Source organism: Bison bison, unplaced genomic scaffold (assembly GCF_000754665.1).
Source record: "Bison bison bison isolate TAMUID 2011002044 unplaced genomic scaffold, Bison_UMD1.0 scf7180017864289, whole genome shotgun sequence".
Classification (NCBI taxonomy): Eukaryota; Metazoa; Chordata; class Mammalia; order Artiodactyla; family Bovidae; genus Bison; species Bison bison.
The window spans coordinates 17484318-17510290 of NW_011494861.1; the positions used below are offsets into that span (position 1 = coordinate 17484318).

The 25973-nt window shown below is 34.5% G+C and overlaps 1 protein-coding gene across 2 annotated transcripts in view; it reads right to left on the minus strand.

Annotated features, from left to right (window-relative positions):
- RFWD2 (ring finger and WD repeat domain 2, E3 ubiquitin protein ligase) overlaps positions 1-25973 on the minus strand; it is a 196193-nt gene that overhangs the window by 108720 nt on the left and 61500 nt on the right. For both annotated transcript variants that reach the window (XM_010850106.1, XM_010850105.1), the window contains exons 8-10: positions 22688-22745; positions 8405-8519; positions 3353-3488 (exon numbers count right to left, since the gene is read on the minus strand). In XM_010850106.1, coding sequence (XP_010848408.1) covers positions 3353-3488; positions 8405-8519; positions 22688-22745 — 309 coding nt within the window. The remainder of the gene's footprint in view (positions 1-3352; positions 3489-8404; positions 8520-22687; positions 22746-25973) is intronic.

Here is a 25973-nt window from a genome sequence, read left to right on the forward strand (position 1 = left end):
ACCTCATGCGAAGAGTTGACTCATTGGAAAAGACTCTGATGCTGGGAGGGATTGGGGGCAGGAGGAGAAGGGGACGACAGAGGATGAGATGGCTGGATGGTATCACCGACTCGATTGATGTGAGTTTGAGTGAACTTCAGGAGTTGGTGATAGACAGGGAGGCCTGGTGTGCTGCAGTTCATGGAGTCTCAAAGAGTCGGACACGACTGAGCAACTGAACTGAACTGAACTGAACTGAGTAAGTCTCAATAATCCATGAGTCAAAATAAAATCAAGTTTGAAATTCAAATGTGTTTTGAACTGAGTAAAAATAAAAAATATCATATCTTTGATACAATTACAATGAACAATCTAATAAGAAAAACACCAGCAACAAAAAAATATTTAGCAATTAACAAAGGTGATGACTGTACAACAGTACTACTAAACACTGCTCAAAGCAACAAAAAAAGATATAAATGAAAACACATCCCATGTTCATGGATAGGAAGGTTGAATATTGTTATGATGTCAGTACTACCCAAAGTGATGTTCAGATTTAATGCAATTCCTATCAAAATCCCAATAACATTTTTTTACAGATATATAAAAACCCATCCTAAAATTCACATGGATTTCCAAAGGACCTGAAGTAGCTAGAGAACTCACACTTCCTGATATCAAAACTTACTGCAAGTCTATAGGAGTCAAAAAACATAGATCAAAACAGAGATATGCACTAGTGGAACAGAAGAGAGAATATAGAAATAAACCTTTGCATATATGATCAAAGGATTTTTGACAAGAGTACCAAGCCCATTCAATGGAGAAAGGACAATTTTTTCAACATATGATCCTGAGAAAACTAGATATTCACATGCAAAAGAATTAATTTAGATCCTTCCTTAAAACTATATATAAAAATTAACTCAAAATGGATCAAAAACTGAAATCTAAAACCATAAAATTCTCTTTACAACTTTAGATTGGCAATGATTTCTTGTATGCCACCACAGGCACAAGCAACACAAAAGAAAAAATATGACAAATAAGACTATAAAATTTTTAAAATTATGTGTATCAACAGACAATATCAACAGAGTAAAAAGGCAACTCACAGAATGAGAGAAAATATTTACAAATCTGAGAAAGGATTAATATTCAGATTAGCCTGATTTGTGCTGCTCTACAGCAGAAACCAATACAACACTGGAAAGCAATTATCCTCTAAAAATTCAGAATGTATCAGAAATTCCTGAAACTCAACAACAAAAAAACAAATTCAATTCAAAAATGGAAGAAGCACTTGAACAGACATTTCCTCGAAGAAGATATACAAATGACTAGTGAAAGTGAAAAGTGTTAAGTGAAGTTGCTCAGTTGTATCTGACTCTTTGCCGCCCCATGGACTGTAGCCTACCAGGCTCCTCTGTCTGCGGGATTTTCCAGGCAAGAATGACTAGTAGGCATATGAAAAGACCATCACTAATCATCAGGGAATTCGAATTAAATCTAATCTCAAACCCAATAAATAGCTATGATCAAAAAAACAGAAAACAAGTCCTAGCAAGAATGTGAAGCTAAGTGGTATAGCCCCAGTAGAAAATAGTATGGCAGTTCTTCGAAAAATTAAAAATAAAACTACCATGTGATCCAGCAATTCCATTTCTGAGTATATGCACAAAAGAACTGCATGCAAGGTCTCAAAGAGATATTTTTACACCCATGTTCATAGTAGCATCTTCACAGTAGCTGAAACATGGAAGCAACACAAGCATTCATTGACAGACAGATAAATGTGTGGTGTATATATATATACATACACACACACACACACACACATACAACAGAACAATATTCATCTATAAAAAGGGAATTCTGTAAGATGGATGTACACTGATGACATCACCCTAAATGAAATAAGCCAGTCACAAAAAGAAATGTATTGCACCATTCCACTTATATGAGATACTTGAAGTAATCAAAATCACAGACAAAGAAAGCAGAATGGTGCTTACCAGGACTGGGGGGCAAGAAAAAACAATGAGTTATTTGTTTAATGGGTACTGAGTTTCAGTTTTATAAGATGTCAAGTGTCAAGGAGATAGACAGTGATGATAGGTGCACAGTATTATGAATGTATTTAATACCAGTGAACAGTTCACTTGTTAAGATGGTAAATTTTATGTCCTGTGTATTTCCCCAGAATAAAAGAATTTGGGGAAAAAAGAAAAGATACCACACAAAATATTGTGGGATGTACTTAATACAATGCTTAGAGGGAAATTTACAATACAAATTATATTAGAAAAGAAGAAATGTTTCAACTCAGTCACTTTAGTTTCTACCTTAAGAGACTAGAAAGATAAGAGCAAAGTACACATAAAGAAAGAAGAAAATGGGAAATAATCAAGTTAAGAGTAGAAAATTAATGAAATAGAGAACAGAAAAATATAGAGTATCAATAAACCAGAAGCTGGTTCTTTGAGAAGATAAAAATTGCTAAGCCTGACTATTAGGTTGGAAAAAAAAAAGAAACAAATTTCTAAAACCAAGGATGAAAAAGGGAAAATCACTATGGAATATAAAGATATTAAAAGGATAATAAAGAATACTATGAATACTAGTATGCCAATAAATTAAACAACCTAGATGAAATGGACAAATTTCTTGAAAGGCACAAACTAATGTTCAATCCAAAAGAAATGGATAATTTGATTAGCCTTAAATCTCTTTTAAAAATTAGATTTGTATTTAAAAATCTTCCCTCATAGAAAACTCTAGACCAAGACAGCTTCAATGGAGAACTGCACCAAATATGTAAAGAAGAAATAAAGAAGAAATAATACTAATTCTTTACAAATTTTTCTAAAAAACTGAAAAATAGAAATATATATATATATACATATGTATATTCTTATATATTCTTATAAGGATATAAGCTTATATAAGAATTATAAGATAAATTATAATATTATAAGACTATAAGAACTATATTCTTATAAGAATTTAAGAGTTCTTATATCCTTGTATTTATCTTAATTCTTATATCTTAAGAATATAAGAATTTTTATATAATAATTATAAGCTTATAATATATAAGAATATACCTTGTTATCAAAACCAGACAAAAGAATTATAAGAAAACAAACTGCAGCCCTATGAGGCGGATACTAACAAACATTCCATTTTACAGATAAATCTAGGACTAAAGAGATTCAGAAATCGCCAAAGACCACAGAGAGAAAAATTGGCAGGCAACCTGGATTTCAGAACATAGGCTCTTAACCATAACACTACTGCTTCTCAAATTCAATTAAATTCTAGATACTTCTGCAAAAGAAAATAATAAAGAGTGCTGCCCAATACTTACCTAGAAACTATGCTGGAACCATTATAGAGATCACTAGCATATGACAATGTAGCCAAAGGTCGTACTGAATTATATCGAGTGAACTTGGACAAGCATTCCTGAAATTCATCCAACTGGCTTGCAGTTCGACTGTCATCTATATGAAGAAAACAAAATAAACAAATAGAACTGCAACGTAAGTCAAAGAGCAATAACCACAGATTAACAATTATATTCTAAATATAAACAACAACTCATATTTAGAGAGGACTAATGTATTAAAAAGCAGGGACATTACTTTGCCAACAAAGGTCCGTCTAGTCAAGGCTATGGTTTTTCCAGTGGTCATGTATGGATGTGAGAGTTGGACCTTGAGGAAGGCTGAGCACCGAAGAATTGATGCTTTTGAACTGTAGTGTTGGAGAAGACTCTTGAGAGTCCCTTGAACTGCAAGGAGATCCAACAAGTCCATCCTAAAGGAGAACAGTCCTGGGTGTTCATTGGAAGGACTGATGCTGAAGCTGAAACTCCAATACTTTGGCCACCTCATTCAAAAAGTTGACTCATTGGAAAAGAACCTGATGCTGGGAGGGATTGGGGGCAGGAGGAAAAGGGGACGACAGAGGATGAGATGGCTGGATGGCATCACCGACTCGATGGACATGAGTTTGGGTGGACTCCGGGAGTTGGTGAGGGAGGCCTGGCGTGCTGCAATTCATGGGGTCGCAAAGAGTTGGACACGACTGAGCGACTGAACTGAACTGAACTGAATGTACACAAATTAATTAGCTGATCTTTCAGTTTTCATAAAAATTTCTTAGTGGTTCTTGAAAGACACTGTCTCTTTGAACACCAATAAGACCGTACTATGAATTCTCTTTCTTTTTTAAGCAATCATTTCTTGCAAAACAAAGGAAAAAAAGTACCTATGATCAAGAAAGGTTAAATTATTTATTAAAATAAAATCCCTTATCAATGGAGAAAGTGAGAGTTTTGTTAGTTTGAAGGAACATATTTACAGGGATACATTATCATGCTCCTGTTTACTAGTCAAAACACAATTTAGATTAAAAAATGAATTTTTAAATAAAAAGCAAATGAAGTATTTGTTCACATAATACATTGAAGTGTTTCAAAACCAATTATGGGATGGGAGTAAAACTGCAACGTATTAATCCTTAATTTTCAAAGTCAAATTTAAAATAGGTTCATGCAAATATCTTGGTGGAACATGGAAAACAGTAATTCCATCCAACAGAACTCTACAAATACTTTGAGTAAAATCCATTTCAGTAAGCTATTCATAATTAAATGACGTAGAATTTAAATCACGTAGAATTTAAAGTCAGGTTATGAAAGATCTAATCTACTCTTCTAATGAAGATAGCTAATCTACTCTCCAATGTAGAAACAGGCCTACAACGAAAAAGCATAAATAAAGAACATTGTTTTCTAAAATTGATTAAAGTTTAGACTTGCATTTTCCTTCCCAAAGAAAGAAAAGTAAAGCACACAATTACGTTAGTTAGCCTCCTATATGGAAACTTGAAATAAGCCTGTTACAACAATGTTTTTTTTCATAACTTCCTCCTTATTCTTAGCTCATATATATACATAAACACACACACAACCTTTTAAAGTTTTGTGATTTTCCTTCTCAAATGTTCTCTGAAAATAACAGTAGGCTAAAAGAAATTACACTATAAGTATCATTAAGCGAAAAGAATTATTTTACTTTTACTATACTATGTGATATATAATTAAGAATTTATTTATCTGGAGATTTCCAGTTATCTTAAATTCTTGACATGAAGAAATTTATCTAACAATTATTATAAAGGAAAATAATTGAGGAAACTAAGCTTCTGTCTGCAATATTTTAAATGTTAAAGATTTAAAAGCTAACTTAACACAGTCATCTAATGACCTACATTAAAAGGGTTCAATTTTGTAGTGTTTCCATTCTGGGAAAAGTAAAAGGAACAAACCTAATTAGCATGCAATATCAAAATGTTATTGGGCTGAAGCTCTTAGTTGACAAAAATTATTCTCAGGAAGTTCAACAAATTATAAATAAAACATAGGTTATTACAGGGAAAAAACGGCAGGGGGGGAAGATATCAACTGTACTACAAAGTAGTTTGGATACAATAGCTAACTGGTTCTTTTTCTAAATTGCTGCTGCTAAGTCGCTTCAGTTGTGTCCAACTCTGTGTGACCCCACAGACGGCAGCCCACCAGGCTCCCCCATACCTGGGATTCTCCAGGAAAGAGCTCTGGAGTGGGTTGCCATTTCCTTCTCCAATGTGTGAAAGGGAAAAGTGAAAGTGAAGTCGCTCAGTCGTGTCCGACTCTTCGTGACCCCATGGACTGCAGCCTACCAGGCTCCTCTGTCCATGGGATTTTCCAGGCAAGAGTACTGGAGTGGGGTGCCACTGCCTTCTCCATTTCTAAATTAAGACAACCCTATTACTGTGAGCTACTTAATATAATACTAAAAAGACAGTTACTTTAGATATCCATTTAAAATTTGGTTTAATGTTAATCTATTCTTTCAACCTTTTGACATCAATCTCTAAGTACATAAAATCCACAAGCATTCAAAAATGTATATTCTGTAGAAGATTATAATCTTTTTCTAAGGTAGCTGAACTTCTGGCCATCATACCAATTATATTGAAATAATTGTTTAAAAAATTTTTTTTTATAACTTCTTTTGAAAGTTGGTGTTAAACTATTGGGTATGATGGCCAGAAGTTCAGCTACCTTAGAAAAAGATGGTTCAATGCAGGATACAGGATGCTTGGGGCTGGTCCACTGGGATGACCAAGAGGGATGGTATGGGGAGGGAGGTGGGAGAGTGGGTTCAGAATGGGGAACACGTGTACACCCGTGGTGGATTCATGTTGATGTATGGCAAAACCAATACAATACTGTAAAGTAATTAGCCTCCAATTAAAATAAATAAATTTAAATTTAAAAAAACAATTATTTCAGTATCTGAAAGCATAGGGATTAGATTTCACTTATCTGGTTGTGAAAAGGTAGGATTCTGTTTGCTTGGTTGGTTTTTGATCAACATCCATATATATCTTCTGGCAAATCACCTCTCCTATTCTAATTACAGATTATTCTGTAAAAGTGTATTCAGTGTCTCTTTTCTGTCTTCTAATGCTTTATAATTTAGCTTCTTTTCCAATTACAATTAAGAATTCAAGATATTAATTTCTTAGTTATCTCTCATTTTCATAGATGAAAATAGAAGCGGGGATGGGGAGTGGGTTCTCAGTTGAACATAGACAAAAGGACAATCAAACTCTTAGGTACCCTTTACAAAGAAGTTTCAAGGTCTTCTTTACAGCCAAGAAAACTAGGAGAAACTTCATATTCAGCAATATGTGTCATCAGTGTACAAATTTGATAAGTTAAATTCGAGATTCCTAAAAACTAAGACAACCATGTGTGGAGTACAATACAACCATATCTATTAAGTATAAAACTAAATTAATCTTCCTCCTGATTTTAACTTACTAGTCTATCTTCCTATAAAGCTATATCGCCAAAATAAATTAGTTTGTAATTACCTTTACTATCCCATAGCATGCCTATGTTATAGTTACTTAAAATTATGAATCACTAGCCTTTTCCAATCTCTCTTTACTATCTCTCTCTTTTTAATGTCTGCCATTTACCTGTGGTTGTATTTCAACATCATACCAACAAATAAAATCTGGAAGGCTTAACATGTACCCTCTGCCAGTCAGAATGTAGGTCTCAGACCACTTTCAAATTTACAGCTTCATACTATAGTTTATAGATTATTACAGAAGTTTAATAAGAGGCTTAATTCTCAGACAATACACAGAAAACTTTCCATCTGAATGAAAACTATTGACTACTGACTATTAATTTCAAACACACTTATAAACAAAGCTTGGCTTTCTTCTAGTCTTCACAGGAAAAACGCCATGTTGAATCTATATATTTTGCTTTTGTCCACCTCTAAACCTGAGGCAAATGTGTCCAAAGGTTCTCTCTCTATAATGTGTAGATTATAATACAACCATGCTTATTCAAGAGAAATTCAAGGCCAAATTTTTAACAATTAATAAAATATCATACATTTCTTTCCTTGGTAATGCTCATTTTGAGCAGGTGTATTAAAAATAACATCAACTAATTGAGAATCTTATACAAAGCACTATATTTTATGTGCATCATCTACAAACCATAAAAAAAAAAAAAAAGACAAAAATTGTGCAGGGTTGGTATAAATGTCCCCTCCTCAATGGTGAGCAGAGACACCAAGAAAGGCTAAAGATCAGAGAACTAACAAAAAGGGCACAAAACTATCCTACAGCAGTAAAACTATTCTATCCTACTGTATACAAATCTGCGCATAAGTTATTTCCTCTACTTTGAATATGTTTCTATTATCCTTTTTTAGTTAATTAATACTAGCTTTGATGAAATACAACTTCTCTGAAATCCCTACAGGAATCTTTCTCTTACATTTCCCCATTTTCAACTTGGCATGGCTTTTTCACCTCCAGTTATATTAGTCAATTATTCTTCTCTATTCCCTTAATGCCCTTGGCATATTTATATAAGACCATGTAGCATTAGGTAAATAACCTATTAGGCTATTAGCAAATTACCTGTTGCTTCCCTTCACTAAATTTATAATACTCCTGGACAGTAAAACAAGTTCTTTCATCTTTTTATTCTTAGCACAGATGATAGTGCTTAGAACTTAACAAACATTGAAAAATAGAAGGCAACTGAATGGAATTTATTTTTGCTAGCTACATATTCATGGCTGATTTGTTTTTAACTTTATACAGCTAAGTATATACAGATTAAAAATTCCCAAATAGAGAAAGAGAACAAAAATAGTTATAGAAAAGCAAAGTAATCCAAGATGTCTAAGAACCTCCAAAATGCTGTGCTAGACTATGTTGAAAATAGACAGTTTTGCTTTATGAATAGAACTTTTCATAAATCCAGCATAAGAAGCTAGACATGGACATGAAACATGAACTTGAGATATTTTAAGAATTCTTGAATATGTACCTGAGATACGAGACATCCTTGTAGAAAAGTAACATTGCTCTAAGTCTTCAAAATGAGCAGTGAGTCGTTTTCGTCTTGATGCTAATGTGCTGTTATACCAGGGCTGTTTCTTTGTCTAAGGTGATAACAAGAAAAAGACACTTGTAATTCTGAACGAAGCATACTATTTTTTCTGCGGAGAATATCTAGATGCTTGAATATTTAATTTCAAAAGTTCACATTAAAATAATTACAAATGGCAAAATCCTGTAGTTCCTAAGACCATATTTTCAAATTCTTATTTTAAAAGGAAAATAGGCCCATTTTATAAGAATAAAATGAGAAGCATCTTTCAACTCTCCAAATTAATGAAGATAGAATCCATTATAAATGCCAAACTTAGAATTTTAAGAATTTGAACATGCATCAACTGTTAGGAAACAACTACCAAAAAGGAAACTAATTACTTTTCAGAATTATAGTGCAGCCCTATATATTTTGAGTAATAGGAATAGTGCTTAATTATATAGAATAGATATTTAAATTAGTATTTATTATTAGGTTAAGGGATAGTCAACATGTATATACTAAATAGTTTGATATATACATTAGAAAACCAAAATAACTAAATCTTGTATATATATTTAGACAACAAAAGCAAATCTGAAATATACTAGCATATGAACTCTATTAAAGTCTATAATCCTAAATATATATCCCAGCACTATGTTAACTAAAAGGGTATGAAAACTCTTCTACAAATGGTTTCTATCAATTATGTGTGCGGCACATTAAGAGACAGAAATAAGCTACATACTGAGATCTTTGGATGATACAAGTTAACCAATAAGAATAAAACAACTGCTAATGTATTAAGAAATACTAAGTTACTACCATGAACAAGACCCTTATCTAGAGTGAACTCCTGCTACAAGTAGATGGCTATTGTCCTCCAACTAAAAATAAATAATTTTTTTTAAAGAAGAAGTACATTTTAAAGCAGTGTTTGGATCACAAGAAAAAAAAGGCTATTTTACTAAAAGATTAACAACCAAACAGGAAGCCAAACTCAGAGAAGTAAAGGTAAACAACACAGAACAATGTAGAAAGGGGGAAAGAAGAGGACAGTCTGAGGACAAATATGAACGAAAGGGCAAATACTAGATCTGGAAAATAAAAAGAGAATTTGAAAACTGGAAGACAAATCTAAAATAATTACCCAAAATGAAGGATAAAAGTCAGGAAGACAGAAAAACTTGAAAGAAAAGAAACATGAAAGAATAATAAGGTTTAAACATGGGCACCCAGAGACCCAGAAGAGAGTAACAGACAGAACAACACATATTTGAAGAGCTAATGTTGACAATTTTCCAAAACTGAAAACATACATGAATATAGACAGGGAAATTATTCCTATCAAGGAAAAATAAAAAGAAATCCACAATTACATATACTAAAGCAAAACTGTGTTTCTGTCCAAGAGAGAAAGATTTTAAAATCACAAAAACAGAAAAGATAATTCACTTAATAGGAACAATCAAAGACGCAAAACACTTCTCAAAAACAGTAACAGCAGCTAGAACATCCTAAGCTTTGGTTATACTTAAAAAGTTGAAAGAAAATAACCTCAAACTAAAATTCACATCCAACAAAACTATCCTACAACAACAGAATGCTGAGCAAAATGCTTTTTCAACTGAATGAAAGCAAGGATTATCATCAATAAGCCATTTCTTTAAAAATGTCTGAAATTTTATAATTGAAAAGTTCAGTAAAACAAACTAGAAGATTGGAGACACAGAATGAAAGAGAAGCAAGGATACAGTAACCAAGCAAGTGATTTCAAATACTGTTTGTATACATTAGCTATAATATCTCATTTATGGGATTTAAGAATAAGACAGAATAAGTACACCAAAACCCAGCATATAACTCTAAAGAGAGGGCCCGGATACTTTTATTTGAAAATCCTACCAAATATTCATGGAAGATATAACATCAATCTTGCACAAACCTTTCAGAAAACACCTCCCCATTTGTTTAATGAGGCCAGCATAACTGTAATACCCACACCCAATGAGGATACTGGAGGAAGGGAAGGAAAAAAGAAGGGGAATAAGAACCTTCATGAAAACAAGCATCCACAGCAAAATAGCAAATCAATTCCCAAAACATGTAAAAAAAGTAACTCATCATGACTAAATGGAGTTTAGTCCAAGAATGCAGGGTTGTTTTCATATTTGAAAATCAATCAATGCAATTCACCAAATGGCCAAAATAAAGGAAAATAACCATATAATAATTCCAAGAGATGCAGAAAAGACAAAACTCAACACCTATACATGTTATAATTTCTGAAAAAATTAGGAATAGAAGGATACTTCCTCAAGGGCATCTACCAAAATGTAGAGCTAACATATAAGTTGAAGTATTGGGAAAGGGAGGGTAAAAGGAAAAAGAGAGAAGAGACGGGAAGGAAAGGATAAGAAGGGAGAAGGAGAGGAGGGGAGAAGAAGTGAGGGAAGGAAAAGAGAAGAGAACACAAAAACATTAGAAAAGGCAAAAATATTTTTGCTGATCACATGATTTTACACAGAATTTCATAAGAATCTACAAAACAACTAGAATTAATAAGTTTAGCAAGGACTTCCCTGGTGGTCCAGTGGTTAAGAATCTACCTGTCAGTGCAGGGGACATGAATTTGATCCCTGATCCAGGAAGGTTCCACATGCCAGGGAGCAACCAAGCCTGTGCACCCTAGAGCCCAAGCTCTGCAACAAGAGAAGCCATCGCAGTAAGAAACCCATGAGCCGCAACTAAAGAGTGGCCCCCACTTGCCTCAACAAGAGAAAGCCCAGTGGGAAAGCCCAGAAGACCCAGTGCAGCCAAAAATAAATAAATGAAAATGTTTTCAAAAATTTAGCAAGATAATAAGAAATAAGGTTAACATACAAAAATCAATCATATGTTTATATATTCACAACAAAGTAGAAAATTTTAAAACTGGATCAATAATAGCATCAAAAAAGAATTAGAAATTAATTTAACAGAAGCATGGAAGACCTCTATATTACAAACACAAACACTGCCAAGAGAAATTTTTAAAAGACCAAAATAAATGGAAAGATATTCATGGACTAGAAAGTTCATTATTATTAAGGTGTTATCACTAGGGTTACTGGGCAAATAGGCTCTCTGATTTTGTTTGTTTATGCTTGTTTTGTTCTGACTTTACCACCTAGCTTTTGAGATCTTAGTTCCCTGACCAGGAATTGAACCCAAGCCCCCATCAATGCGAGCACAGAGTCCTAACCACTGTACCACCAGGGTATTCTCATGTGCTATCTCTGAATTATTTTTTTAAAACTGCATGTGAATCTACAATTATCTTGAAATTTAAAAATCTTTACAACTGTAAAAAAAAACTTAGGAATAAACTTACACAGAAGTAAATAAAACCTAGACTCAACTCAATATCATAAACATATCAGTTCTCCATAAGGCAATTTATGAGTTAAAGGCAGTTTGAATAAAGATACCAAGAAGCTTTTTTATGCAGCTATAAAAACTGATACTAAAGTTCATGTGAAGAAACAAAACAGGAAAGAATTTCTGTAAAACACTGAAAAAGAGAAGCTAGGGGGTTGGGGGAATTAATTTCTATCAGACATTAAAACATAAAGAGGTGACAGTGAAAGATGGAGAGAAATATGTCAGTAGACAGAAGAGAAAGACCAGAAATAAATCCATATACACACAAAATTTTTGATATAAGAAAGGCTGCATCTCAAAACACTTGATCAAAGAAAGACTTTTTAAGAGCACAGGGGACTTCCCTTGTGGTACAGTGGATAAGAATCTACCTGCCAATGCTGGGGACACAGGTTCAATCTCTTGTCCAGGAAGATTCCACATGCCGAGAGCAACTAAGCCTGTGCCCCACAGCTGTTGGGGCCATGCTCCAGAGCCCACAAGCCGCGAATACTGAGCCCACGTGCTGCAACAGTGTAGCCCCCGGTTGCCCCAACTAGAGAAAGCCCACGGGCAGCAACAGAGACCGAGTGCAGCCGAAAATAAAAATAAATAAATAAATAAATAAAAAGTGAGCTAGGACAACTAACTAGACATTTGGATAAAGATAAAATTAGGTCCACACCTCAAAACATATACCAGAATAAACTCCAAAGAGAACAAGAGTCCAAACGTAATAAATGAAATGAAACAAGAAAATGTGGATAAATTTCTCTACATCCTAGTTAGAGGTAGACATTTAGAACTATGACTCAAAACCCAGAGGCAACAAAAGATTGCTAACTTTAAATAATGATTTAGAAATTTTGAACAGTTTAAACAAAAACAGAAGAAAATATAGGCAACATTTATCACAGATAAAGTGCTAATTTTCCTCATATACCAACTACCAAGTCTTAAAAATTGAACAAACAAATAAAAAACTTTATAGAAAAAAATAGGCCAGAAATATGAATACATAATCTACTAATAAGTATATTAATATACCAGCAGTCATATGATATTTGTTCAATCTAACTCATAATTACAGAAACACAAAACTATTCTGAGATACATTTCTCTCTTGACACATAAGCAAAATTTTTAAAGTAAAACTCATTCTATTAGAGAAGCTCTGAGAAAGATTCTAGGAGAGCAGACACATTCATCTACTGCTGGGGAAAGTATTCTGAGATATATTTCTCTCTTGACAGATTAGCAAAATTTTTAAGAAAACTCATTCTATTAGAGAAGCTCTGAGAAAGATTCTAGGAGAGCAGACACATTCATATATACTGCTGGGGAAAGTGCAAACTGGTACAATCCTTTGGGGGAGGGAGATGATTTGGCAATATCAATCTCTCTGTCTGTCCATCTATCTATCCATCCACCCATCCATTCATCCGCCTTTGACCCAGAAATCCCACATCTAGGAATTTACCCTGAAGATACTATATCCAATGATATGAAAATATGTATGTACAAATTAATCACTGCAGCACTACTTTGTAATTACAAAATAATGTAAACTATCTCTCTTTAAGTAACAAATTGATTAAATAATCCTATGCAGCTATAAAAATAAGGAAGAATTCTATGCACTTCTATAGATTTGTTTTCATGATAAACTGTTAAATAAAAGAGCAAAGCACAGAAGAGAATCACTAGGAAACCCACCCTTTGTGTAAAAAAGAAATAAGAATATGCATAAGTATCATGATATACTGGTTACCAACAAAGGGTAAGAAACAACGTAGTGGGAAAAGATAAAGGATACGGAAATTGGTAGAAAGGTTAGAGGGGTGGTATTTATTGAGTATGACTTTCTGTAAAGCTCTGACCTTCAAAATCAGGTTAATATTTCATATTTTCAGAAAAAGTTTCTATGTAATAAAGGTAAGGGTTGGTGATGGCACACAAACGGAAGCAAATGAACTCAACTGTATTTCAAAGAAATATTACAGCTAATACTGATGAAAAATTAACAAATCAAATCCAAGTAATTTTTGAACACACTGAATTTTTGTAACTGTATTCTCAGACTAAAGATATAAAGGAATTTAAATAAATATTCACCACTAGTTAGTAGATTTGCTTTCTTAGTAATTTCCATACTAGTTTATGTACATATATATATATACACACACTAATAAGACTATGACAATAAGTAAAATGTATATTTTGATATGAGAACTAGGTTTCTGTCAGAATAGGGAATTAAAGATATGGAAAGGTTCACTAAAGCTACAATGAACCCTGTGATAGTAAACTGTAATGGGAGGTCATCAGCATGAATCCATAGCTTTTATGACAGATACAGAAACACAGATATGTTACATACATAGATGATTATATACATGATGTTCATCAACTGAATAGTAGAGAGTAATCTCAGTTGGTCTGGGTTGCCCACATGGTTATTTACAGAGCTACTGACTCTTAACCTACACTGCAAAATGTACTGAAATAAAGATAAATGGTATTCCATAACCACAGGCCTGAGAGTTGTTTGGAAAGAGATTGCATCACTCTGTCAGTATTGTTTAGTAATAATAATTGAATTTATGATTCGCCTATTTCAGTGAAGTCTGTGAGTTAATAATTGGTCACATAACTAGAATGCACTGCCCATGGGACTAGCTTAAAATAAGAGATCTGACTGTAAGCCAAATTTGCACTTCCCATTACTAAGGTGCTTGAGAATGTAAGCAAGTAGTCATTCTGAACCTGGAGACAAAGCAGTTCCTCTGTGACTCAGTGGTACCAGGACAAAGAAGACTGCCTGAAATCTCCACATCCTTTTCAATGAGTGCCCTTCTTCTGCTTGGTTGTACTGTATCCACTGCCTATAATCAAGTTCCACAAGTATAAACTCCTTGATTCCTGTGAGTCCTTTCATCAAACACTTAAGGTGATTAACATGTAATTAATAAATATATAATATGTTATATATACAGATAAGCGTGCTTCCTAGCTCTGTCGACCAAAAAGGCCTACAAGCAATGACACTCTACGAGCAATGAGCATACTTAACACCCAGGTCTCTGTTTTGAAGTATCATTCTCCATTAAAAGAAAACAGGACTTCTTGGATACATGGCTGATTACAGAACTGGGGCAAGATAAGTACAAGATGATACTGGTACATCTTATTATCTAAGAATGTAAGAAGGTACTTAAAAAATGATAAGAACTTGAAGATCAGCTTGGGGGAATTCCAACTAGCCAAACAGGGAACAGACAGCTTCAAAATGATTAACAGAAAAACTTTTAAATCCATGATTCCATAACCATATAAACAAAGAGACAGAAGGAAAGATCTCTCTTAGAATGGAAATCCTAACTAGTAAATGAGGAATTATTACTCAGGCATTAAAAAAAATGAAATAATGCAATTTGAAGCAACATGGACGGATCAAGAGATTATTTTAAGTAAATTAGAGAAAGAAAAATATCATATGACATCACTTACATATGGAATTTAAAAAATGGCACAAATGAACATATTTACAAAAGAGAAACAGATCCCAGACTAGAAAGCAAACTTACAGTTACCAAAGAGGACAGCATAGATGTGGGGGGGCGGATAAATTAGAAGTTCGGGACTATCATATACACATTACTGTACATAAAAAAGGCAAACTACAAGGACATACTGTATAGCACAAGGAACTATGCTCAAAATATTCAAAATAACCTGTAATACAAATATATATATACATATATATGAATCATTTTGCTATACACTTGAAACAAAAACACTGTAAATTAAACTTCAATAAAAAATTTAAAAATTAATGTAGAAAAGAAATGAAAAATTATCATTTGGGCAAAAAAATTTATTATTATTTCAAGTAAGATTCATTAATAAATGCTCATATGGGAGAAAAATGATAAATTTATAGCAAACAAATCTGGCAGGCACCACCTTAATCAAATGATCAGAGGTAACATCACCAAAATTGAGCAGATACACCATATCCAGATGTGACAGACTAACAAAGGATACCACACTGGGGGCTGTAGCATTTGTGATAAAAATGGGTAATCAGAATCCAGTTACAACGAAATATCAGACAAAATCATACTGAGGAATGGTCTACAAAATTAATAACTGACACTTCAAAAATGTCAACCTCATGTACAACTGAGGAACTAAAACAATTTAGAGGAGATTAAAGAAACATGACAACTAAATATAACCAGTGATTCTGGATTCACTCTGGACAAAGAAATTTTTCCTTTTGTTATAAAAGAATATCAGTGGCAAACCCGCTGAAATTTAAATACATTGTCTCAGATAATGATATTATATTAACATTAACTTCCTGATTTTTTACTAATTGTACTGCTGCTGCTGCTGCTAAGTCACTTCAGTCGTGTCCGACTCTGTGCAACCCCATAGATGGCAGCCCACTAGGCTCCCCTGTCCCTGGGATTCTCCAGGCAAGAACACTGGAGTGGGTTGCCACTGCCTTCTCCAATGCATGAAAGTGAAAAGGGAAAGTGAAGTCGCTCAGTTGTGTCCGACTCCCAGCGACGTCATGGACTGCAGCCTACCAGGCTCCTCCGTCCATGGGATTTTCCAGGCAAGAGTACTGGAGTGGGGTGCCTTTGTTATATAAAGACTCTAAGACAAAAACAGGCAATTATAAAAATTCAGGGGTATAAAACACCTACATTATATTAACTTTTTATCAATTCCATTTCAACTATAAACATTATTTTTAAGAGTAGCAAAATAGTATACTCAACAGCTGTACCAGTCTCTGAAGCTGTTCTACCATGACTGGGCATATTTATTTTTCCAGAATTTTTGCTTGTATAAATAATATTGGTATATAACTTTTAGATAGTACTTTGAATCATTTCTTATAAGAAATTTCTATGTTTGTCACTACCAAATCACACAGTAGAGTATTATTTTACATGTGAGTGGGCCATTTGGATTTATCTTTTTCCCCATGTTCTTCATCTACTTTTTGCCTGCTGGTGCTTTCATCAAAAACATGGAATCGGTATAAGAAACCTTATTTATTTTGAAGCAATTAAACCATTTGCCTATTTTGAAGCAATTAAACCATTTACCATTTTATACCCAGATATAAAATTTTGTTTGTGGTACTTTCTTATATACTGTCTCTTTCTTAATTTCAACAGTTCTATCATTATCTAAATCATTATTTAGCTGATCTGAACTCTTACAGTGAAAGATAAAATAGAAAGCCAATTTCCAGCAAATGGTTTCCTGGGTATCGCAACATTTACTTAATCTTCCCTTTTACCACTGATCTGCATAACCACCTTCACCATAGGGTAAACTCTTAATTACCTTTCAGTTAGATTTAAAATTTTTATTGTGCCCCATTTGTTAGAGCAGTCTTAGAATACATTAAAATAACCTGTTGGGTAAATGCCCTTGTAATATACTTCTGAAGCATTCATTCTACAAATAACCATTTAAAGTCAGTTGGTTACACTCTCTACAAACCCTTAAAAAATATTCTTGAGGTTTGTTTTTTTTTTAATTGGAATCACATCCAATTATGGTTACTGGTCTATTCAAATTGTTCAATTTATTAAGAGTTCTATTTTTATTAGTATGTACCAGCACCAAGTTTTTTAATCTACTCAATACTATAACAGTCAATTTCAATTATATATTGAAACATCTTATATATAATCTTCCTTTTTTAATCTCTCTACATTTACCATCTTAAGTTTTTCCCAGTTTCTTGAGTTCAATGCCTGGTTCATTTTGTTTTATTCTCATCTAAAAATGAATCCATTTACTAATATAATTTTTAGGATACTTCTGACCAAAATTTCACAAATTTTGACATATAACATTTTCAACGCAGGAGTTTTTTAAGTTGTTTGTAGCAACATTTGTATACTCTTTGACACAAAGGTATTCAGAGGAGTCTGGTTACTGTCTTCCAGATTGTCAAAGTAGCTGTTTACTCGAGGTTCTGATTCTGACAATGTAGATGGTGTAATTTATCTTGTTTTAGAATCAATCCAGTTTTCTCAGTGCTCCAAGATTACTAATAATATGTATATCCCTTGATACAAAGTATAAAGTAAGGCAAGTACCCATTAAGCTAAGTTTGACTCATTCAACCAAAGAAAAAAAATCCAGAGTCTTTATAATGACTAAGAAAGTTACACACTAAGTGGCCTCTGTTATTTACATTTCTTACCTCATTTCTATTTTTCTCCCCCTTGCTCATTCCTCTCCAGTCATAACAGATATCTGGGCTATGTCAGGCAGGCTTCTAGCGCACAGCTTATGTACTTTCTTTCACTCAGCTTAGATCTGCCCAGAGATATTCACATAGCTTGCTCCCTTACCTCCTCTTTGCCAAAGATAATCTGTCTTTATTACTATTAGTATACCTCCAACTAGACTGAAAGCTGGAGAAGGCAATGGCAACCACTCCAGTACTCTTGCCTGGAAAATCCCATGGACAGAGAAGCCTGGTAGGCTGCGGTCCATGGAGTCGCTAAGAGTTGGACACGACTGAGCGACTTCACTTTCACTTTTCATTTTTCACTTTCACGCACTGGAGAAGGAAATGGCAACCCACTTCAGTGTTCTTGCCTGGAAAATCCCAGGGACGGTGGAGCCTGGTGGGCTGCCGTTTATGGAGTTGCACAGAGTTGGACACGACTGAAGTGACTTAGCAGCAGCAGACTGAAAGCTGGGTTATAGCAGTAATTTTTGTCTGCCTTGTTTTTATTCAATAACCCGAGCCCATCATAGTGTCTGGTAAATAGAAAGTACTGGGGAAAAAAAGCCAAAACTGTTGGCTTTATAAGTTAATATTTAAAAGCACAGGTCCTGAAGCCATAATGCCTGGGTTAGAATATCTTAACTTCTCCTTAACTTCTTTGCCCTAGTTTCCTCCTTAGTAAAATAGAAAATAATAATAATAGTACGTATCTCAAGTCCTAAGAATTAAAGTAGTTAATGCTTGTAAAGCACATTGAGCAATGTACATGCAATGCATAGTAGGTAGAAAATAAATGTTCCTAAATACCAATATTACTACTTTAATTATTTCTTGAGCTATACAGTCGGAGAAGGCAATGGCACCCCACTCCAGTACTTTGGCCTAGAAAATCCCATGGATGGAGGAGCCTGGCGGGCTGCAGTCCATGGGGTCGCTAAGAGTTGGACACGACTGAGCGACTTCACTGTCACTTTTCACTTTCATGCACTGGAGAAGGAAATGGCAACCCACTCCAGTGTTCTTGCCTGGAGAATCCCAGGGACGGGGGAGCCTGGTGAGCTGCCGTCTGTGGGGTCGCACATAGTCGGACACGACTGAAGTGACTTAGCAGCAGCAGTGAGCTATACAGTAGGCCTTCCATATCCACAGGTTCTATAAATACAAATTTAATCAAACACAGACAGAAAATATCCACCCCCACCAAAGGAAGAATTTCTGGAAAATTCCAAAATGCAAAATGAATTTGCAGCTGCACTGCCAACTATTTACATAGTATTCACATTGTATTTAAATTTTTTTACATAGCATTTATGTTATACTAGTTATTATAAATAATCATAAAGATGACAAAGTATACAGGAGGATGTGCTGCAGAGGTTTTATGCAATTATACCACAATTCATGTAAGGAACCTGCACATCTTTGGACCCTGGCATCTGCCACAGCTCCTGGAACCAATCCCTCATAGATACTGAGGGATGAGTATACTTTAAAATCTCCTACCATGTTAAAGTTTTAATCAATTTTTTAAAATTTCTAATAAAGTTTTGCTTTATATAAATACCAATCCTTTATATTATGTCACACAAATTACTACTAGCTTGTGGGATTATACGTTTTATTATGTGAAAACATGTATCTGTCTTCTAATGATTTTTCCCTTGAGTTCTATTTTGATCTGTACTTTACTTTGCCGTTGTTTTTGTCATCTTCCTTACCATTCTTGCATTTGCCAGGCTTATCCTCATCTACTCCTTTGTTTTCAATTATTTTTATGTCAATTTGTTTTAAGTCTGTGTTTTATAAAGAGTATTCCTAGAAACAAAGGGTAAGGACTTCGGCACAATATGTCATATTAGTTCTGTCCCAGAAGCCCTAGCAGGTTTTCCTCAACAACTTCCCCCTCCTCCGGCAGATGCTAAGGTTGGAGTCTCCTGGGAGACCCAGACGACTTCACCAAAACACTCTTTTACTCTGCACATGGTGACTCACGTTAGGCAGACTTCTTCAGTATTCTTTTTATCGTCTATAAATTCTTTTTAAGTTTTCCGTACGAGGACAGCTATACGTCAATGGGATTTCTAGTGGGTGGAGGTTGGAGAGACCACAGGCTTATTGTACCATCTCAAACTAAGTCTCCTTTATTACATGCAAAGAGTAAAAACTAAAAAATGAAAAACAAAAACAAAAAACTCACACACAGACAAAAACACTATTCTGAATGTTTTTTTTTCCCACCTAGATTCAGTTTCTATAATTTCTAACTCATGGAATTTGCTAGAAATTCCAAATCAACATCCTATAAATGACAATAGGAAAAAGGCTTTCCTTGTTCCTCTATGTAGAATTTGTGAAAGCCCTGCAACCAAAGACCAATAGGAATACACCTGTAGCTGAACAAGTTTTATTACTGCTCATTGCAATGAAGAATACAGCATACTATGGGTTAAGGTAGGAAGATGTTATGTACTACTTATAGGATACAGGCTCATGTTAAGTGATTTGGGGGAGGGTTCAAGGAAGTAAGGCTATGCTCTGGATTGGATACTGTCAAGAAGGGGGAAAATCCTGTGACGGGGTATCTTAATGAATCGTACCTGGGCAAACAGAAAACTACAGTGAGATTAAAGCCGTAACTAGTAGAGATGCAGCAACTACGTGCATTACTCAGGACACGGGTGTGTTTGGTATTTTACGTATTTGGCATAGTGACTTTTTCAAATGTGCTCGGTTAAGTTTATGAACTGATCTTGATTTTTGTTTCATTTCTTCCTAGGCCCAGAGTGACTGTGTCCGATGCGGATGTTCTGTGAGATTACATTTGAAAGGAGAACACCAAGGCCCAGCTATGAGTGCCAAGCCTATTTCCAGATTCTGCTTTCCCTCTTCAAGTTCTTAAAGATGTTTCCATTCAATTCTTAAAAATTTCTCCTGAGGGACTTCCCTGGTGGTCCGGTGATTAAGAATTCTTGCAATGCAGGGGACATGGGTTCCATCCTTGGTTGGGGAACTAAGAGCCCATAGACCACAGGGCAACTAAGTCCATGCACTGCAACTAGAGAAATCTGTGCACCACAGGAGACAGGAGTTTGCTCCCTGGTCGGGGAACTAAGAACCCACAGGCCAGTTGGCAACTAAGTCTATGTACTGCAACTAGAAAATCCGTGCACCACAACAGAAGACTCCACATGACACAAAGAAGACCCGACACAGCCAAATAAATAAATATTAAAATAAGAGAGAGAGAATGAGAAGCCCATACACCACAATGAAGAGTAGCCCCTGCTCATCACGACTAGAGAAAGCCTGTATGCAGCAACAAAGACCCACCACAGTCAAAAAATAAAATAAATAAAACTTAAAAAAAAATTTTCTCCTGATATATCTCATTACGTCTGACAAAAACACCTAGATCTAGTGCATTTGTGGCTCTTCAGGAAGAGATACAAACAAATCTATGAACTTGCCAAATCTAAGCACGCAAATGAAGATAACACGGGATATGTAGAGGCGTTATGCAATCTAATCATAACAGTCATAGAGGCAGTCATCTAAGCAGTTGGAAAAGAAAAACACAAATAAAAGCTGTATGATATGAAAGATTTTCTTTCCACTTTGATAAAAATAACTTCACTATCACATAAATGAATATACAAAAAGACATGCCTTACTTAAATGCCTTATTATTTCCTGTTATGAAAAAAGGAGGTAAAGGATAATTGTAAGAACAATTTGTAAAATCTGAATAAGATATAGAAATTATATAAAGCATACCAACGTTAACTTCTTGAATTTTAAAATTATCTTGTGATTACACAGGACAATATTTTTGTTTTTAAGGAAACACAAATTGAAGTACATAAAGGAACATTATGTCTGTACCTTCTTAAACAATCCAAAGGAAAAATTTTATGTGCATATATGTAAAAGAGAGAATAAGAATGATAAAGCAAATATGATCAAATGTGAACACCTAGATTACCTGCATACAGAATGTAAAGGAATTATTTTTAACATTCTCATAACTTTTCTCTAAGTCTGAAGTTATTTCAAAGTGAAAATTTAAAAAAAACACAGTCTGGCCTCAAAATTAGACTTGACAAATACCAGCATCCCCAAGTCCTAGATGAAGAGAGTAAAAATCAAAATAATCATACAATTAATTAAAGAAAAGGAGAGGCCAGAGTCGATTTTAATAAAGCCTGTAGTTTACCTTCCAGAAAAAAGCTTCATGTTTCAACATAATAACAGGCAATTCATCAATAAATTATAACTTTATCTCCGAGAGAAACAATGTCCTGATTACTCATAATTTGCTCCTACAGTATTTCCTTCCTCTCAAGGCCTAATGTTACTAGCATGCTAAAAAAAATTTTTTGACTCAATCAGTAATGAGCAGATATACAGCTGATTGATTATTCACCAGAGCTATTCAAGCACTAATCAATGCTACAGCACACCAAACAGCTGTCTCTAGGATAGGACTCATCTGTGATTTTATAACTCAGGTGATTAGATTTATGGCACCACTAGAACAGATCGTTAGATACATCATTTACCTGAGAACTGCCACTGAAACCTGGAGGTTGGCTGTATTCTGTGGAATCAATAATACTACTGCAAAATGAAGAAAAAAAAATGTGATTTCAGTTTTTACATTCTCTTTAGCAACAGAAAAAGTAAATGTAAAATATATCATATATAAATCCAATATTTGTCAATAATTTATAAGTCAAACAAATACATATTCCATAAATTAAAAAATTAGGAAATAAACAATCTACCCCTTCATCCCACCACCTTAAATATACCCATCTTGAAAACATGTCAATAGGGAATAATCACAAGACAGGCATATACAATTGAAGTATTTGCTACAACTTCATTTTCAGACAGTTGTTTCATTTTCAGTTAAGTTGTTTGAACTCTAAGGAAAAGAGTACTTAGAATACTATAAAAAGAGCACAAGTATGCAATCAAAAGCTATGATGAACAGATCGTGTCATGACACTAGAGCTATGTGCCCTTGGACAAACAGCTTATAATCACTCCGTTTCCTTATCTGCAAAACGAGAAGACTGGAGTAACTAGCTCTATCTATAGTCACTTCAAGCTCTAAAATGCTATGATAATCATCTCATGTGAAAGAAAACTATCAAAGGAATGGAACAAAAATGGTAGAATTCCAATAATCTTTCTTGTATAACCCAAAATCTATATTCTAATTTCCTCTGCTCTAGTCAAACATAATTTGCTTTCTCTATTGGTTGTTTCTATTTGATTATATTTTCTGTGCATTCTCCTAATCTTAGTAAACCTTTTTTAAGTACAGACTACCTTTTCTTCCTAAGAGTTCTACCTTACCATATCTATCTTTTCACTTCACTCTTCTCCCCCTCCCATCTTTAAATAAATTAGCCTGAGGACTACTAACATCTGAAAATGGTACTAACATATACATCAACAATGATAGATCAACAGCTACTACATTTTTTAAAATTCTTCCCTATTTCTACTATAGAAATGTCTGTATTTGTCCACCTTAATGAAATTTAAGCAATTGAGAGCACCAATTTCAGTGTATCTCTTTACATAAATACACAAAATCATTATTCACTTTAGTCCAATAATCACAAAGGTTATAATATAAGAGGTACTCTTAAAGAGTACAGAGAGGGTGTGAATTTCACCTGTTAGCAGCTAAATGACTCTGGGCAGCTATGGATATTATCTGGCCTCTACCTTCTCCATCTATTAAGTGAGCAAGATATTTGAGAGAGGTGTAAGATTTATTGAGTTAATATTCCTCAGTACAAGGCCAAAAAATGGTAGGTATTCAATAAATTTTATTCTATTAATAAAATTTGTCAATAACATACAAACTTAAGTTTTCAGAAAGTTAATGAATCAGAAGGAACTGTTCTCACAGTACTCCAACACATAATAATAGACACTAATTTGTTGTGTTCTTAACCATTCCTATAAGACTCACATAAGACCCTCAAAGCAGCTGCGCCATAAATTAAAGAATTAACAGGATCTGGTAATTAATTTCTTCTGATGAAATATAACCAATGCCTACTTTCCTTGAACAGGGGTCATGAACTGATATGACAAGATCACATGCTATTTTCAGAATACTCTACACAGGGACTAATACGGCTAAAAATGAGGAGATGCCAGGTATTTAAAATCTGTGCTCCTTCCACTAATGAAACCCAATCCCCTATTTGTATAAACATTAACAAAATTACAAAGCTTCACATTTAGAGGTTGATAGAACAGAACTTTTTCATTTTATGGGAATGTAATTCAGACTTCTTTGATTGCAAGCTGGAACATGATACTGATATCTTAATGTACATAGTGAAATAACACTACATTTCAAATACATGTCTAAAACTAGTACTGATCAGGGTTTCCCTGGTGTCTCAGAGATAAAGAATCTGCCTGCAAATGCAGAAGACACGGGTTCAATCCCTGATCCAGGAGGAAAGAAGTAACTAGGTCCATGTGCCACAGCTACTGAGTCTGTGCTCTAGAGCCCAGAAACCACAACGACTGAGCCCATGTGCCACAGCTATTGAAATCCATGTGCCCTAGAGCCCATGCTCCGCAACAAGAAAAGCCATGCAATGAGAAGGCCACGCACCACAACTAGAGAGGAGCCCCCACTCGCTGCAAGTGGAGGAAAGCCCACAGAGCAATGAAGACCTAACACAGCCAAAAACAAATAAGTAAAGTGAAAAAAAAAAATAGTACTGATCAGAAAGCATTGAAATTACAGGTTTTAAGTGAAAAGTTGGTAACAATCATTGCAGAATTTGAAATTTAATTTATATTTATATTAATTTATATTAGATCTTAACTTTATTCACTAAGAAAAATTTATTAATGCATACACAACTGCAACAGAAGCAATCTGAAGAAATAAATCCCTTTAATTTTGCTTTTTAAATGTGTCTGTGTATACGTGTGTATAAAGTAAAAGTGATTAGATGACAATATCAGAAAGCATTGACCGGGCTGGTTCCTCTTGATTCTGGTGCTCCTCTACTTCTTATCTCTGAGTTAGCCACAATCTACAGATGGTGATAAAAACAACAAGATTTCAAATCCCTTATGATTATACAGTGGAAGTGAGAAATAGATTTAAGAGACTACATCTGATAGACAGAGTGCCTGATGAACTATGGATGGAGGTTCCTGACACTGTACAGGAGAAAGGGATCAAGACCATCCCCATGGAAAAGAAATGCAAAAAAGTAAAACGGCTGTCTGAGAAGGCCTTACAAATAGCTGTGAAAAGAAGAGAAGCCAAATGCAAAGCAGAAAAGAAAAGATACTCCATTTGAATGCAGAGTTCCAAAGAATAGAAAGGAGAGATAAGAAAGCCTTCCTCAGCGATCAATGCAAAGAAATAGAGGAAAACAACAGAATGGGAAAGAATAGATATCTCTTCAAGAAAATTAGAGATACCAAGGGAACACTTCATGCAAAGATGGGCTCGATAAAGGACAGAAATGGTATGGACCTAACAGAAGCAGAAGATATTAAGAAGAGATGGCAAGAATACACGGAAGAACTATATAAAAAAGATCTTCACGACCAAGATAATTACGATGGTGTGATCATTCACCTAGAGCCAGACATCATGGAATGTGAAGTCAAGTGGGCCTTAGAAAGCATCAGTACGAACAAAGCTAGTGGAGGTGATGGAATTCCAGTTGAGCTATTTCAAATCCTGGAAGATGATGCTGTGAAAGTGCTGCACTCAATATACCAGACAATTTGGAAAGCTCAGCAGTGGCCACAGGAATGGAAAAGGTCAGTTTTCATTCTAAT